The following is a 17,574-nucleotide window of genomic DNA, read 5'->3' as shown; positions in this document are numbered from 1 at the left end:
CTGGTACTCCCATCACTTTAAGAATTTGCCACAGTTTGTTGTGATCCACACAATCAAAGGGTTTAGCGTAGTCAATGAAGCAGAAATAGACGTTTTTCTGGAATTCTCTTGCTTTCTCCATGATCCAGCGAATGTTGGCGATTTGATCTCTAGTTCCTCTGCCTCTTCGAAACCCAGCTTGTACTTCCGGTAGTTCTCGGTTCGCATACTGCTGAAGCCTAGCTTGTAGGATTTTGAGCATCACCTTGCTGGCATGTGAAATGAGCGCAATTGTGTGGTAGTTTGAACACTCTTTGGCGTTGCCCTTCTTTGGAACTGGAATGTAAACTGACCTTTTCCAGGCTTGCGGCCATTGTTGAGTGTTCCAAATTTGTTGGCATATTGAATGCAGCACTTTAACAGCATCATCTTTTAAGATCTTAAATAGCTCAGCTGGAATACTGTCATCTCCGCTAGCTTTGTTGTTACTAATGCTTCCTAAGGCCCACTTGACTTCACTCTCGAGGATGTCTGGCTCAAGTTCAGTGACCGCACTATCATGGCTATCAAGGACATTACTATCATGGCTATCAAGGACATTAAGATCTTTCCTGTATAGTTCTTCTGTGTATTCTTTCCACCTCTTCTTAATCTCATCTGCTTCTGTGAGGTCCCTGCCTTCTTTGTCCTTTATCATGCCCGTCTTTGCACAAAACGTTCCCTTGAGATCTCCAATTTTCTTGAAGAGATCTCTAGTCTTTCCCATTCTGTTGTTTTCCTCGATTTCTTGGCATTGTTCATTTAAAAAGGCCTTCTTGTCTCTCCTTGCTATTCTCTGGAACTCTGCATTCAGTTGGGTATATCTTCCCCTTTCTCCCTTGCTTTTCGCTTCCCTTCTTTCCTCAGCTACTTGTAAAGCCTCATCAGACGGCCACTTGGCTTTCTTGCATTTCTTTTTCTTTGGGATGGATTTCGTTCCTGCCTCCTGAACAATGTTACGGACCTCCGTCCATAGTTCCTCAGGCACTCTGTCTATCAGGTCTAATCCCTGAAATCTATTCCTCACCTCCACTGTATATTCATCAGGGATATGATTTAGGCCATACCTGAACGGTTTAGTGGTTTTCCCGACGTTCTTCAATTTAAGCCGAAATTTTGCAAGAAGCAGCTCATGAAGAAGCGGCGTTGGACTACAACTCCCATATTTCCCAGCCAGCATGGCTGGGCTACCCTTCCCCAAGCCGGGGGCCCTCCAGAGGCGGCTGGACTACAACTCCCAGCATCCCCAGCCAGCCTTCGCCAAGCTGGGGGCCCTCCAGAGGCGGCTGGACTACAACTCCCAGCAAGCTTTCGCCAAGCCGAGGGCCCTCCAGAGGCGGCTGGACTACAACTCCCAGCATCCCCAGCCAGCCTTCGCCAAGCTGGGGGCCCTCCAGAGGTGGCTGGACTACAACTCCCAGCAAGCTTTCGCCAAGCTGGGGGCCCTCCAGAGGCGGCTGGACTACAACTCCCAGCAAGCTTTCGCCAAGCCGAAAGCCCTCCAGAGGCGGCTGGACTACAACTCCCAGCATCCCCACCCAGCCTTCACCGAGCGGGGCCCCTCCAGAGGCGGCCGGACTACAACTCCCAGCATCCCCACCTAGCCTTCGCCAAGCGGGGCCCCTCCAGAGGGGGCTGGACTACAACTCCCAGCATCCCCAGGATGCTGGGAGTTGTAGCCCATCCCCCTCTGGAGGGCCCCCGCTTGGCGACGGCTGGGTGGTGCCCGAAAGGCAGAGATGGGGTGGGGAGGAAGAGGTTTCGCGGGTCGCTGCCCTTTTTTTTTTTTTTATGAATGGGCCGTTTTTTTATGAATGGGGCCCCGTTCATAACTTTCCTCCTCCGGCCCCCTTCGGAACGCGGGCGCCGCTAGGACCGCGCGGAGGCGGCCGGGCCGGGCCGGGCCGGGCGAGGCGAGGCGAGGCGGCTCCTTCCGAGGTTGCCGCCGCCGCCGCCGCCGCCTGATCCGGCTCTCTGCTGGCTTGCAAGGCCCGGCCGGCGCAGCGGGGCCGCGGAGGAGCGGGCGAGGCGATCATGCCGAGCAAGAAGAAGAAATACAACGCGCGCTTCCCGCCGGTGAGAGCCTGCCCCTTGGCCCCGGGGCAGCGCTCGCCCCCATCCGCCCCGCGGTAGCCCTCCCCCCCCTCCCCCCGTGGCTGGGGCAAGCGCGCCTTCGCCTCCCGCGCTGCGCAGCGCCGGAGGGCTCTCCCTTCCTTGGCCTTTTTTCCGGCGCCGCTTCTCTCTTCGCCCGCTCCAGCCCCCGCCTCATTTCCCCCCGCCAAGCAACGCGGGGGTGGGGGGAGAAGGGAGGCCGAGGGATTCCCCAGTGGAGACCCCTCCCTCAAGGACCCTCGCCCCCCTCCCTGTGCAGACCTTGGCTGTTTTAGTTTAGTGCAGTTTGTTAGAAGAGACGCAGGAGCCCTTCTCCCCCTCCCCCCCCCGGCTGGAGGGAATAAAATAAGGCCCCCCACCCCTGACACACGCAGAAGCAGTTGATCCTCCCCCATAGAAGAAACCCCCGGGGCAAGAGGAGGCGCTTTCTCCCCTTCCCCGAAGTCATTTCTCTTCTGGCCCCTTCCCCATAGTGATCTTTATTTGGGGGCGCTCTGCAGAGGTTCTGGAGGGCCAGGGAATGACAGGCGTTGCAGCCTAACACATCTGAACGGCGCCAGCTCGGGGAGGATGGCCGTGTTGGCTGAGAGTGATGGAGGTTGTAGTCCAACATCTACAGGCTGCCAGATGCGGACAACCAAATACAGCATTCCCTGTATTCGCCCCCCGTATCGATTATAGACTTTCTTGGCCTTGGACTACAACTCCCATCATCCCTGTAGGAAACACAACTGGAGTGCTTAGGTGGTTGTTCCCTCTCCTACTCGCTAATGCAGTTTGTTGAGCTGTTCTGCTACGGGAGAGAGGCTGTCTTTTTATCGATGCCTTTTCTGTAGATGGAGATTTTGGGGGGCGGGGGGCTTTATTGATGTATTGATTGATTACATTTATATCCGGCCTTTTTTCCTCCTCAAGGAACCCAAGGCGGCTTACATTATCCTCCTCCTCTCCATTTTATCCTCACAACAATCCTGTGAGGTGGGTTGGGCTGAGAGTCCGTGACTGGCCCAGAGTCACCCAGTGAGCTTCCAAGGCTGAGTGGGGACTAGAACCCAGATCTCCCGGCTCCCAGTCCATCACTCTCGCCACTGTACCACACTGGCTCTCTTTTTATCTATCCCAAGCCTACAACTGGACAATTTCTTCGGATTTCCTGTGTTTGGAATGAGACAGATTTTTTATAAGGCCTCTATCGTCGTTGTTCTTATTCTTATTATTCTGGTTAGCATTAGCATTTTTTACTCCTACTCTTTAGTCCCACTCTTCTCCCTTTGAAAAACTCATCATTTTTTTCTTCCTAGTCCTGAGCACCTGTCCCGTCGACTTTTTCCGATTCCTTTTTGTGAAGGGGAAGTCAGAAATTCTTAGAGAATAAGTTATAGTTGATAGTTGCTAGTCACCTCCAGGATCAGAGGCGGCAGCATGCTAGGGACAACCGCAGAAGAGGGCTATTTCCTTCATGTCCCTTTTGTGGGCTCCCCAGGCATATCTCTTGGCTACTTAAGCAACAGTTTGCTAGACCGGCCTTCGGTCTGGACCAGCGGGGTTCTTTGTGGGTTCTTAAAACAAACACCGTAAAATACTAACATATGTGAAGTTAGATTGGGATGGCTTCAGTATATACCTGCCTTCACTATATAGCATTTGCCTCGTCATCTAAATTATGGCCCTGTAGCCTTTTATCTGTTTTCCTCTTTTACACATTGAAAATATTTTGGTTTTCTTATTAGCCTTATACCTTAGCAATAGCTTCTTGGATTACTTCCTACCTTACCCTGTTGTCGATTCGTATACAATTGGCCGGTTTGGTGCTCTATTAAAAAAAAAAAAAATCCTTCATTTGGACCAGGTTTCTCCTTTTTAAGGGAAATCTTCTTGCTTTTTCTGGCCCTCCTTGAGCCTGCTGTTCAGCCCTGCTGGCATTTTTTTGAGCTCCCTTGTCTCTCTTCTTCACATTTTGTTTGGGCCTCTATTATTCATTTTGAAATAACCCCCAGGTTATTTGAAGGGGCTCGACCCTCTTAACTGTGTGTCTCTCAGCGTCTTTGTAAGGCGTTAAAATGCAATTTAAAAAACAAAAACAAATAGAAATGTTCCTATTTGAAATAGGAGTTATTTGTTGAATTTTGTAGCCCATCCTTCAGATATATATGTAGTATCGAATATATATACACACTACAGCAATTGCTGTTTCAAGCAATGTTCTTGTGTTCGGCTTTTTTTGGGTGCAAAGACTGTATTTGATTGGCTTGAGACTACAGCAGTTTGTTTGAATGGGACTTGTGCAGGATAGCTTCCTGGAGATCATGGCCTCCATTTAAGTAGCGAGAGAGGAGCGTGTGTGATGAGCATCCGAATATAGCCCCTTGCTCTCTCTCCTGACTAATAACTGCTCTCCAAGGTATCGAGACAGAAAAGGGTCTTTCACGCCTGCTGTTACCTGAACCTTTTAAAGTGGAAATGCCTCCCGTGAAGAACGTCAGAGCTAGGGGGGAGACCAACCTGGCCCCCTGCAATGGCCAGAGAAGGATCAGCTCTACGGAACTTTTGTTCTTCCCTCCCAGAAGGAACGCCTATAAGATCATTGAAATTCAGAACTGGTGCCTGCGTTTTGTTTTTTTCCTCCTCCCTCCCCATCCCTTTTCCTTTTGTGTCGTGTCTTTTAGACATGACAATTGAGGGCAGGGATTATATCATAATTAATCTTCGTAAGGGTGCAAAAAAACCCTACAACTCCCAGCATTCCCCAGCCAGCCATGCTGACTGGGGAATGCTGGAAATTGTAGGACATTTTGCTGTCTAAACATGCATAGGATTGCACCTTAAGCCACTCTGGGAGCCTCTTTTTGGCTACTAGTTCCGATGGCTATATGCTACTTCCAGTATCAGAGCTAGTATGCCTGTGTACACCTGTTGCTGGGGAACGTGGGCGGGAGGGTGCTGTTGCACTCGTGTCCTGCTTGTGGGTTTCCCGTGGGCAGTTGGTTGGCCAGTGTGTGAACAGAATGCTGAACTACATGGACCCTTGGTCTGATACAGCATGGCTCTTCTTATGTTCTTATGAAAAAATATTGTAAATAAATGAAATATTGAACCCGGAACCTTCTGCATGCCACGTACCAATAAGCTACAGCCCTTCTTGAAAGCTAAAGATACAACCTCCCTTTCCCCCTCTAGCAAAGGTAGCTTGATTTTTTCACCTCAGGCATCAAAACGCCCCAGGCTGGGAGGCTCCAACATGGCTTTCTCAACCCCATGCTCGATACCGTGACCACTAGTTCACGCTCTCTCTGCTCACTGGCCAACATAGGTGTCTCGGGGCCATCCTTATTGGCAAGCAAGGGGCACAGTACTTCAGCCAGGACATGCTGGGTGTGATGCTAGAAAAACAGGATCTCCGAGCGGGGTGTCTCTTTTTCCTGGGTTGGGCGTTGGCCAGGAGCTCCCAGCTACCTAATGCTTAGGAGAGAGGCTGAGCCTTCCCCCTGATCCCAGACACTTAAAGCAAGCTGTGGGGAAATGCACTCTGCACAGACTCAGAGGAACCCTCATCTTACCCTGTGGGCTCCACAGCTGGACTATCAGGCTTCCAAAGCAGCCAAGCCCCTGGTGCAGGTTGAATGCCAGGATGACACCTTTAGACTTTTTTCAACTGTTTCCGGGCCCCGACAACCATCCAGAGGTGATGGTTATTGTAGCGTCGTGGCTACGTGGCTGAGCTACAAATCAAGAAATCTCCCATTCAAATTTTGCCTCTGCCAGGAACTCACTAGGTGGCCTTAGGCAAACTGCTCACACTCAGCCTCAACTCTCCCCCATAGCCAAATCTGCAATATGGGAGATAATCTTACTGGCATACCTTAAAGGGTTGTTGTAAACATAATTACCAGAATGACAGTCCAAAGTGCTATACCTGTACCTCTCCAGATGTTATCGGACTGCAGTTCACATAATCCCTGACCATTGACTCTGCTGGCTGGGGGATGCTGGGAGCTGTAGGCCTTTTTTCTCTCTAAACATGCATGGGATTGCACCCTAAGTTGTGGCTAGCTTGTCCCATCAATTTCAGTGGGTCTACTCTAAGTATGACTTAAGAGTCTGGATCCAACCCATAATTATTACTATACAAGTGAGAAGCTGAGAATGGTTTGGTGGTGGATTTTTTATTATTGCATTTATACCTCACTTTTTTTCCTCTTGCAAGGATCCCAAGGCAGCTTACATGATCTTCCTCGCCATTTTATCCTCACAACACCCCTGTGAGGTAGGTTAGGCTGAGTGTCATCAACTGACCCAAAGTCACCCAGTGAGCTTCATGGTTGAGGGGAGATTAGAACCCAGGTCTTCTGAGTCCCAGTCACTGGCTCGTAAAGCTATGTCTGGATAGTGGTATATTTTCTGGCAGTAAGGCCATTAATAGTTATTAAAAATAAGCGGGAACTGGGCAACCATGGAACTGGGTGGCCATTTCAAGTCAGTGTGAAATGGCCTGAGGTCTCTCTCACTTCAATCTTTTCCCCCTATATCTCCTTTAGTTACCCTTTCCCCAGGTTCCTAGTTTTCAGTCCACTGCCTAGCTCTACATCTTCTCTAAAGCCCCCTTTCTTTTGTCATTCCTGCCGAGGGCTGGGGGGGGGACTCGAACCAGGTCTCCCAAGTCCCAGCCCAACACTCTAACCGCTACGCCACACTGCCAGATGTGCTCCTGTTTTACTCAGTGGGCAGTGATGTGGCTTTTCTGGAAACTGTATGAATTGGGCTAGTTTGCATAGGGTCATTTGCACTGGAAGTTTTTCAGTTTGCCTTGGAAAATGTTCTGAAGCCCTAGAGAATGATCTAACTTTGCATGTTTATTTTACCCTATGTTAATTTTTTCTCCAATATACCACAAGTATTTGATCTGAAATATTTGATGGAGAAAATTAAAGCACACTTAAGGGGCAATCCTATACAAGTTTAGATGGAAAGTGAGGCCTACAACTCCCAGCATGCTCCAACCAGCCATGGCTAAATTGGGCACGCTGAGAATTGTAGGCTTTTTTCCCCTGTCAAAACATGCATAGGATTGTGCTCGTAATGTGATTGAAATGTTGTAGTAGTAGAACATTTTATTGCGATACTTGGAAAAAATGAGCGTGTCCTTTCTCTACGTTGTTTAAATGTAAGGAAAAAGCAAAGGTACTGGAAACTGCTGATACACTAAAATCAGTCTTCCCCAGCCTGGTGCCTGCTAGATGTGTTGGACTACAAATCCCAGCATCCCCCCATCAGAGCAAGGCTGCACTAATTAATGTGAGCAACCCAAAGATGCTGACAACCGCTCATCTGTTTCAACCAAGTTCAACTTTCCTCCGCTACAGATGTCAGGGACATCTGTAGTCAGCTTCAGCTTTGCCGCCAGCATTTATTACTCCCATTTCACACTGAGACATATATGTATTTCAGTGACATGTATGTATTCTCGCACAGACCTGCTACTAGGGATAATCACCCGGGGAAAAAAACCCAATTCATGACCGCTTCAGAATTGCCAGGCGTGCCTGATATTGTTTTGGCGATCGGCATCTGTCCGTCATTACGAATGAACCTACGAAACGGGGAAATATTCCTTGGGGCGGGTGGGAATGGAGCAGTGAAAGATGTTCCGCCCCATGTTACTGGTGGTGGTGGTGGTGGTGACTGGGGGAGCCCAGTCATTCGCCCCTGTTTAATAGTCTCTTCCTGTTTTGTGAAGGCTCGAATCAAGAAAATCATGCAGACGGACGAGGAAATTGGGAAAGTGGCTGCTGCGGTCCCTGTGATCATATGTATCCTTTTTGCCCGCCGGGGTTCATTTCTGCTCCCGCAGAAGCGCAAGCGGACGAGACTGTGATCCCTCACGCGCATGGCGTGCTTCCAAGGAAGAGATGGTTCGCAAAAAAACCCCCGCGTTTTGAATGCCTCCACGCGCGTGATATCGGGTGTTCCTGACGCGTTTCAGGATGCCGTCCCAACCCGAATCCAGCGTGCGATTCTATACGGAAGCTCCATTGACTTGCAGTGCGACCAAATTGCATTTTTCGGTATACTGCAGACCTAACGCAAATCGCATTTTCCCACATGAAAGACTACCCACTCTAGAAGAAGCATAAGCACCCCTCTTTGCTGCTGCCTTCTGATTCTGTGTGGATTCACGGCCTGCCCAGTCACAGCTATGCTAAAATCCTGGATTTCTCCTTTGTTTTTTATGGGCGGCTGGCAAGTCCATTCGGGGAGCGAAAAAGCAGGGTCTAAAGGAACCAGGAAGTTCCATCTTCAGAAAATGGGGTGAGTTACACTAACATTTCTTATTCTGATGGGCTTCACTGCCATCAACTTTCTGTAACTCCTGGAAGATTACAGGTCCTTGTTTGGGGCCATGTTTTTTTGTTTTTCATGTCAGTTTCTTTTAATATACAAACTTCTGCCTACCGAGGGAGTTCCCCAAGTATGTACACACCACTACCTTATTTTGAGGCGGGTCCTGTTTCACTGCCAAACTAATAGGCACTCACCCACCCAGGTTTGCTATTAGAGGGAATGCTTATGAAGTTTTAGGATGCAATCCTATGCATGTTTAGACAAAAAAAAAGTCTAGACTTTTAAAACTAAACTAAAAGTCTAAACTAAACTTTAGTCTAGACTAAACTAAAAAAGTTTAGACTTTTTTGTGTCTAAACATGCATAGGATTGTCCCCTTAGAAACTTATTTTGTACTGTATTCAGATATCTTTTTAAACCGGGCTATTTTTAGGGCAACTAAACTGATCAAGGGGCTGGAGCATCTCCCCTATGAGGGAAGGTTACAACAGCTGGGATTGTTTAGCTTGGAAAAAAGGAGGTTAAGGGGAGACATGACAGAGGTCTTCAAAGTTATGCATGGTGTGGAGAATGTGGATAGGGAGCCTTTTTTTCTCCCTCTCTCAAAATACTAGAACCTGGGGTCTTCCTATGAAGCTGATGGGTGGGAGATTCAGGACAGATAAAAGGAAGGACGTCTTCACACAGCGCAGAGTTAAACTATGGAATTCGCTACCACAGGATGTAGTGATGGCCACCAGTTTGGACCGCTTTAAAAGGGGTTCAACAAATTCCTAGAGGAGAAGGCTATCAATGGTTACTAGTCCTCATGACTATATGCTACCTAAGTACCAAGGGCAGTGAACCTATGTGCACCAGTTGCTGGGGAACATGGGCGGGAGGGTGCTGTTGCACTCGTGTCCTGCATGTGGGTTCCCGGTTGACAGCTGTGTGAACAGAATGCTGGACTAGATGGACCCTTGGTCTGATCCAGCAGGCTCTTCTGATGTTCTTATGATAGTGACACCTAATTTAAAACACGCACACCCCCATATTTAATTTTTTAAAATTTGATTTAAATGTTCAGAAACCAGTTTTCAAACATTCTAAACTATCACTGATTTTTTTTCCACCCCGATTTGCTTCTCCTTCTTGCATAAAACCCATAAGCAAAATAAATGCGTAAAACTGCAATACGCCGTGATTCAAATGTGGTGGTGCTGTTGGGAACCGGACCAAAGTTGATTTGTCCTGGGGAACGCATGCTTTGTTCGCCAAAGTTGCCACATCCTGGGGAGCCAGTCATACCGAGCAGCTTCTGATGAAGATGAACCCCCGCAGACGCCGATCGCTTTTCAGACGACGGGAGTGCGCGTTCCTGTGGAATTTGGCGCCGCTGCGGCTTGGCAGCTGAAAGGGAGAACTGGGCCCCCTCCAATTGTGACAGGCCCCCTCCCCCAGTGAGCCCACCTTCTCACTGCCAGCTGCTCTTGTTCCCCCTCCTCTTCCTCATCATGGCCGCCACTGGCTTGCTTGGCAGGCAGAAGGCCAGGGGGCAAGCCGGCCCTGCTGTCTCGTGCTCCTTCTCACCACCACCGTTGCCTGGGAGAGGCGGGCAGACAAGCAGGCTGCAAGGGGGAAGAGGAGGAGCAAGTCCAGGGGGGTCTTGTCAGTGGGCCCTGCTGGGCGGTGGGCCCTTGGCGGCTGCCCGAACGTGCCTGCCTTTGACCCTAGCTAGACGGATGAAGCGTCTGACCCAGCCCAAGGCAGCGCCCTGTGTCCAGGTTTGACTCTGTGCTCCTCTTCAGATTGGCGGGGTGGGGCGGGCGCTCCCTTCCTGGCATCCCTTAACTCTTGGCCACTCCAAGCTCGGGCCCTGGAGCTCTTCCTCGAATCCTTGCTGAAGAAAGCCTGCCACGTGACGCAGTCCAGGAACGCCAAGACCATGACGACGTCGCACCTGTGAGTATCGGCTGGGTGGCAGCCTCTCCCCCCTTCGCCCGCCACCCCGCTAAAGCCGAAAGGGTCGTAGCTCGATGGGTGGAGCGCCTGCTCTTGCGCACAGAAGGTCCCTGGTTCAATTCCCACCATCTCCAGGTAGGGTTGGGGACGGCGTCTTGTCTGAAACCTTCAGTTGCTGCCTGTCGGCATAGAGCAGCAGTGGGCAGTAGAGGTCGGCCTCCGGATGCCTTGAATGTCGGCTCCCGGAAGCCCTTGCAAGCTTACCCAATGGTCAGGAATGCTGCGAGTCGATGCCCAAAATATCTAGCGGGCACGAGGTTGGGGAAGACCAGCGTAGGCAGGACCGAGCTCGATACACCAACAGCCTCCTGACTTGGTATAAAGCAGGTTCACAGGTTCCTCTTTAAATCAGCCCTTTATTCAGGACCATGAGGACTAGAATCTTACTTTCTTTTCTGGCGGGAGGGCAATAGCTCTCAGGTACAGCACCTGCTTTACATGCAGAAGGTGTCCCTGTTGCCAGCTGGGGCTGAGGAAGGCTGCTGCCTGAAGCCCGGGGAGCCGCAGCCAATCAAGACTAGACGATACCGATCCAGATAGACCAAGGATCTGACTGAGTAGAAGGCAGTGTCCTAGGTTCACCAGTCTAGGACCTATTCTCTGAAACCATGAGGGCTGGAAGCTTGACTTTTATGATTTAGACTGAAGTTGAACGTCTGCCACATCTGGCTGTGGAGCTAAGCCTGCGATCTGGTTTGACAGGAAACAGTGCATTCAGCTGGAGCAGCAGTTTGACTTCCTAAAGGACCTCGTTGCCTCCGTGCCGGATATGCAAGGAGAGGCGGAAGACAACCACGTGGAGGGGGAGAAGGTTTCCAGGAGGTAAGGGACGGAGCGGAGAGGCCATGGCTTAGTGGCAGAGCCCCTGATTTGGGTTCAGGGGGTTGCAGGTTCAATCCCTGGCATCTCCAAGCAGAGCAGGAAAAACTCCTGCCTGAAAAACCCTGGAGAGGCAGTGCAGACCAGGGGGTAGGTCACCTGGTGTCCAACTCCCATCAGCCCCAGCCAGCACGGCCAATTGTGGGAGCTGTAATCCAAAACATCTGGAGGGCACTGAGTTGCTTACCCCGGCATAGATAATACCAAACTAGGCGAATCGACGGCTCCCCTTGTCTTCCTATGTTACTGTTTATATCAGCCCCTTTATTCAGAAGCATGAGGACCAGAATCTTGCTTTTGCTTTTTTAAGAGGAAACGTTGTAGCTCAGTGGAACAGCACCCGCTTTGCACGCAGAAGGTCCTTGGTTCAATCCCCACCATCTCCCGGTAGGGCTGTAAATATTCCTGCCTGACACCTTGGAGAGCTGCTGCCAGTCAGTGTCGACAGTACTGGGCTAGATGGACCCAGGGTCTGGCTCAGTATAAAGCAGCTTCCTGTGTTCCTCTGCCTTGCAAGGAGAAGGTCCCAGGTTCAACCCCCAGCATCTCCCCTTTGAAGAATGAGGTTGGCGATGATGGGAAAGTCCCTTTTCTACTGAACAAACCCTGCCAGTCAGGGTAGGTAATATTGAGCCAGGAAGACCTGTCAGTCCTATTAGAAGGCCCAAGGGTCTGAAGCAGCTCCATCTTTCTAATTCTTCATTGTTTTCATTGATTCTTCACAATGCATCCACCATTACCACTGCCATTGTCTTTTCAAACCAGTTCTACAACCATATGGACTAGGAACTTGCCCTCCACCTCCCCCAGGACACAAGTGAAGTCTGGTTGGACGAAGGACTGGGAAAACCCAGCTCCAAATCCTTCCTTGGCCATGAAGGATTCATTCCCTCTCAACCTCGCCTACTTTGCAGGGTCATTGTGAAGATAAAATAGAGCGGGGAGAGGACCACACATGCCACCAGGAGCTCTTTGGAGGGACAGCAGAGTATAAACGCCATTCTGTAAATGCAGCCCCTCCCAAGATGAAATTCCTAAAATGGGGAGTGCCAGCATTTCCAACCTCTGCCCATGTGAGCGGACAGGTTTTTTAAAGCTGTCGTTCGTGTGTGCTGGACAAAAGCCAGTGTGGTGTAGCGGGTAGAGTGTTGGTCGGGGACTCATCCCCACTCGGCCATGAAGCTGACTGGGTGACTTTGGGCCGGTTGCTGACTCTCAGCCTAGCCTACCTCGCAGGGTTGTTGTGAGGATAAAATAGAGAGGAAGAGGAGGATCATGTAAACTGCACGGGGGTCCTTGGGTGAAAGGTGGGATATAAATGTACCCAAGGAACAATAAAGGAAAGCAGGAGCTGTGGCGCTCTGCCCAGGGAAGTCTCTTCTGTGTACACATCTCCGCTTTTCCCTCTCCGGTTCAGGGGTCGGAGGCCCGGCAGCGGGCGGAAGAACGGCGGCACAGCAGGGAAGGGAAGGGATCCAAAGCAATCCGGCACGGACTCGGAACAAGAGGTGGGTTGGCCGCAGAGCCAGGATATCCCCTCTGAGAGGAGGCAGTGTGAGGACCTGCCCCGTTTCTCGTCTGGCTAGAAAGTGGTCACTTCGGTGGTCCTATGTGTGTTTTGCTCTTTGCCTTTCTGTATAGCTCAAGGGTGCAGAACCTTTCAGCCCGTGGGCCGAATTCCATTTTAAAGGAGCTCTCGGGGGCTGCATTCTGTAGGTGGGCGGGGCCATGGGCGAAAGAGGTGGGCCCAAAACTACCGGCAAATTTCAGCTTGTAGGTCCCAGTGCCAGTAACCAGTGGGATCGTGAAGGCAGGGCTCACAGGGACGCAGCACCAACACTTCTTGATAGAGCTGCGTGCAGGTGGCCTCCCAAAATTCTCCACCTTATTTGTGGGCAGAGAAATTCGGGAGATAATTTCACCAAATTTCTCCAGGGGAAGGAGAAATTCTCCAGAGTTTCTCCCAGGTAGGGCTCCCTGCTGGCATGGCTTGTAGCACAGCTTCTTTTGTTTTTGGTAAGTTGGGGGGGGGGGGAATCGTGCTGCAACAGCATCAACTGTCTTGGCTGGCAGGCCCGCATTTTGCCTCCACCTTAACCCAGGTGTGAGGGGGGGTGGGGAGCAGTGTTGTGTCAAGCTCCAAGGATGAGGTGGAATTAGCGCTCTGCCAAAATCTGTCCTCCCGTTTCCAGAAAGTTTTCTTCTCCTATCAAAGGGCTTCCATTGTTCTGCCTCATTCTCAGGACAGTCTGTAATTCACATTCAATTTCTTTTCCGGGTGTTTTTGAGCTTAGCGAATCACAGCTAGCCTCCAGGCTGCCTGCACTTCTTGATCTGAAAACCCCCCGATATTTATCATGTATTTATTTATTTAAAAATTTTTCTTGGCCACCTTTCAGGGCAGAAGCCCTCCCACGGCGGCTCACAGCAAGAAAATTCATAAAACAGTATTAAAAGCGATAACAACATACAAACAGCAATAAAAGGCAACAATAAAACCAGCAGCAACGTTAACACCCGCAACAACAGCAGTCATATCGTGGGAAGGGCAAGGCAAAATAATACGTTTTCAAGGCCTTCCTAAAAGCCTGCAATGACGGACCTCCGATGGCAGCTTGTTCCAAAGGTGTGGGGCCACTGCGGAGAAGGCCGTCACGTGTGGTCACCCACCTGACTGCTCGCACGGGTGGGCAAATGAGAAGGGCCTCTCTTCCTGATCTTAAAGTGCGGGCAGGCTGATATGGGTGTAGGCGGTCCTTCAAGTAACTTGGTCCCAACCCGTTTAAGGCTTTAAAGGTCAGCATCCCTTTGAATTGAGCTCGGAAATGCACCAGTAACCAGTGCAGCTGGTGCAGTATAGGTGTTATATGATCGAATCGCCTCGCCCCCACCAGTACCGGGGTGGCCACATTCTGCACAAGCTGGAGTTTCTGAACCGTCTTTAAAAGCAGCCCCACATATAGCACATGACAGTCCCCCCACCCCCATGGGACGGATTACCTCTTGGTGCCTTTAACTGGGCTTTAGTTGGAGGGAGCCGAGGAGGCTACAGGCAGCCAGAGAGATGATTATACAATGAAAGACGGGACGCTGTCACCTCCTAAGTGGAAGCCCAAGAAACCCAAACCCAGCCCACGAGAATCCCGCCGAAATGTCTTCACCATTGAATTTCTTTTCGAAAGCCATTTCTATCACGTTGAGTGAGAATGGTCGGAAAAATGTGGGAGAAATTTTCAGCACGGCACTTTTTCCTGCGTGTTCAAGGGGGCGGCTGCGATCCTCACAGTAGCTACCGGGGTGGGGGGGGCGGAGGGAGGAATGAATTTTCCCAGCCACAATATATTCTTCCCCGTTGGAGTACAAAGTATGTGGAGGTGGCTTGGTGCTGAATGGGCCACGGAGACCCATTTGCTTTACCAAATTCCTGCTCCTGGCGGACATGAAAACTGCCCGCGTCGGTCTGTTGATATGAATTTTTTGGACTCTCTTTGGGGCCAGGGGGAGGACTGTCATAACAACTGCCTGCAGATCAAAATGTACCATGTCACCTCTGCTGCTAACGTAGCCTGAAGAGAGGCATTGCAACCTTTGGGAAGGGCGGAAAAACTGCCCCAAAGCCAGGAAACTGATGGCCCTGGTTTGGGGGAAAGGGCCTCCTTTTCCTCACTTTCATCGCTGCTTGGAGAGGGTGGGTGAACAGGCTGCGAGAGAAAGAGCAAGGTGGTTTCATGGGTTGACACAAGGCCTCCTGGCTGAGACATGGGCTTCAGCGGGGGCCTGACAGTCCCAGCTCCTGAGGCCGGCAGGCACAGCCCTGTTCCTTTCTCAGTCCTCTGCCAATTTTCCTGTTCCCATGTCACATGTCTTGGGGTAGATCGGGGTCCTCAGTGCAGCTCCTGTGGGACCCACGGGGACCTCCAACCGTGCCCATGAAGGTCTCCCCTCCCTCCCCTCTTCAAAGAAAAGTTTGAAATAGAAACCTTGCAAAATGTTAGGGCAGCCTTCTTTCTTTCCCTTTCTAGCCTCTAGTCTTGCTATTTCTCTCCCCCTACTCCTTTGCCTTGCTGTTTCCCCCTCCCAGCCTTGCTCTTTCTCTCCCGCACACCTCTTTGGTTCACTGTTTCTTCTCCTCCTCCTAGCCTCTAGCCTTGCTCTTTCTCTCCCGCACACCTCTTTGGTTCACTGTTTCTTCTCCTCCTCCTAGCCTCTAGCCTTGCTCTTTCTCTCCCGCACACCTCTTTGGTTCACTGTTTCTTCTCCTCCTCCTAGCCTCTAGCCTTGCTCTTTCTCTGCCAACCTTTTTACCTTGCGCTTTCTCTCCCCTGTACCCTTTGCCTTGCTATTCCCCCTCCTTCCCACCCCCTAGCCTCGCTATTTCTCTCCCCCGAACCCCTTTAGCTCACTTTTGACGGGCCCCCACGGCAGCCATTTTGTGACTAGCAGCCACATCCTCTATGGGAGGCATTTTGAGGTGGTGCCCACAGCACTTTCTGAAATTCCCAAATGTGCCCACAGGTCCAGATAGTCTGGGAACCGCTGGAGCAAATTGTCCACTGGTAGAGCAGGGGCCGGATTATTTCTGTACTCTGTACAGCGCCTTGCGCTGCCCGTTGGAAATCGAGGCCCGGGCAATTTTGTGAACAACAAGCTTCGAGCTACCCACCAGCAGCTCAATAAACGTGATGTTTTAGCTGCCCACCTGGAAGGGCAAAGCCAGAGAGGGAGTGTTGTCTGGCATCTGGCAGGATGCAGGAATTCGCTGCTACAGCGTTTAGCTTGGTTGCCCCCAGGTTGTGCCGGCCTGCTCCAAATAAATAGCAAGTTGTGGGCAAGAGTGCAGGTTCGCCCTGTGGTCACCTTCTCCTGGTTTCTACAGGACGACTCGGAAGACAGCGAGAGCAACGGAGAAGAGGAAGTCTCCCAGACCGTCCCCCCCACGCGACCCGCCATGCATCTTTCCACGTAAGAGCGGGGTTTTATTTCATTCTCGTTTGTTTCTTTGTTCGGCTGCCGGAGCGTTTTGAACACGCGTGGGGAACCTCTTCCAGCCCGCAGGCAATGTTGAAAAAGCTCTCGAGGGCCAAATCCCAGTGCTGGCGGGGCTCAAGGCAAAAGAGGCGGGGCTCTTTAAGCAGGCATTTCACCTTTAATCTGTGACATTGATTATTGATGTTACTTCTGCCACCTCCATGTTTTTAATATTTTTTAAAATGTTTCTAATGTTTAAGATGGCTGCACCTTGTGGTTTTAATTTTTGTGAACCGCCCAGAGAGCTTCGGCTATTGGCCAGTATAGAAATGAAATAAATCAATATTTTCGGTACTTCTAGGGCACAATCCTATCAGGGTGCCCGTCAGCCTCCAAATTTGGAGACTGATGGGTGTCTTATTCTGTGAGGTGATCTTCGCCTCGGTGCTGCACCTGCTCTGCATTTTTGCTAGATGGGCTTTTTTGCCTGTCTAGCCGAGGTTCTGTGGAGGAGGAGGGAAGGGGGGGGCGGAAGAATCCTCGTAAGCTGGCCTCCCCAGACCTCTTCCCACCCACAGAACCCCTTTGCCTCCGAGGTCGCTTTTGCAACTTCGGAGATGCAGATGGCAGTTCCCTCCACACTGGCTGCAAGGGGGAAGAGGGGGCAGGGTGCTCGGATTCCCGAGCCCGAGGTTGGAGCGCTGTCTCGAACCTCAGATCCAGGGATTTAAACCATCCTGTGCCCCCCAAACACCATCTAGGGGCCACAGGATTGCTCCCTTATGCTATTTATTGTTTGGTTTTACGACTGGAAACTGTCCTGAGGGCATTTCCTAGTTGGGTGGTGTACAAATATTCTATTATTAACAATAACAGGAAATCTACAGAATGCGAGCACATACATACCTGCACACTAACCGCCGGCCCCCCCTCTCTCCTGCTTTTCTCCAGCGCTCCAGCCCCATATCTCCATTTCACCTCCCCGCCGGTTTCCGCCATACCCCTGCCTGTCTCCACCCCAACGGGGTTGATGCCCGTGGTGCCCCCGCCTGCACCGCTCGCACCAGTCCAAGAAGATGACGAGGAGGAAGATTACGACTCCTAACCCTAATTCTGTTTTTCGCTGCTGCCACTTGGGGGGGGGGGGAGGGAGGGAGCAGGGTTTGGACGGGGCTGTTCTTAAATTTATTAAAAAACATGAAACTCTGGCAGGAGCTTTGAGCGTGCTTTGTACTTCTTCCACACACAGCCCGCTAA

At 50.9% G+C, this 17,574-nt stretch overlaps 1 protein-coding gene across 1 annotated transcript; it reads left to right on the top strand.

The window, feature by feature from the left end:
• The first annotated feature begins 1,914 nt into the window (after positions 1-1,914).
• DRAP1 (DR1 associated protein 1) lies at positions 1,915-17,533 on the top strand. The gene is made up of 7 exons (XM_084824584.1): positions 1,915-2,094; positions 7,865-7,937; positions 10,317-10,410; positions 11,173-11,292; positions 12,767-12,857; positions 16,226-16,311; positions 17,269-17,533. The coding sequence occupies exons 1-7, from the start codon at positions 2,053-2,055 to the stop codon at positions 17,420-17,422; spliced, it is 660 nt and encodes a 219-aa protein (XP_084680710.1). The 5' UTR covers positions 1,915-2,052; the 3' UTR covers positions 17,423-17,533.
• Positions 17,534-17,574: the final 41 nt, after the last annotated feature.

This window comes from Heloderma suspectum, chromosome 17 (assembly GCF_057233095.1).
Source record: "Heloderma suspectum isolate Gila_16-S chromosome 17, 16-S_ref, whole genome shotgun sequence".
Taxonomy (NCBI): Eukaryota; Metazoa; Chordata; class Lepidosauria; order Squamata; family Helodermatidae; genus Heloderma; species Heloderma suspectum.
Note: the sequence above shows the minus strand (reverse complement) of the source record. Positions and strands in the feature narration are given on the sequence as shown.

Excerpts from the sequence above, each read along its gene's own strand:
- DRAP1 (XM_084824584.1), top strand. The coding sequence starts at position 2,053 with ATGCCGAGCAAGAAGAAGAAATACAACGCGCGCTTCCCGCCG. Across the intron at positions 10,411-11,172 it reads ACCATGACGACGTCGCACCT|GAAACAGTGCATTCAGCTGG; the intron begins GTGAGTATCGGC and ends CTGGTTTGACAG. Across the intron at positions 12,858-16,225 it reads GCACGGACTCGGAACAAGAG|GACGACTCGGAAGACAGCGA; the intron begins GTGGGTTGGCCG and ends TGGTTTCTACAG.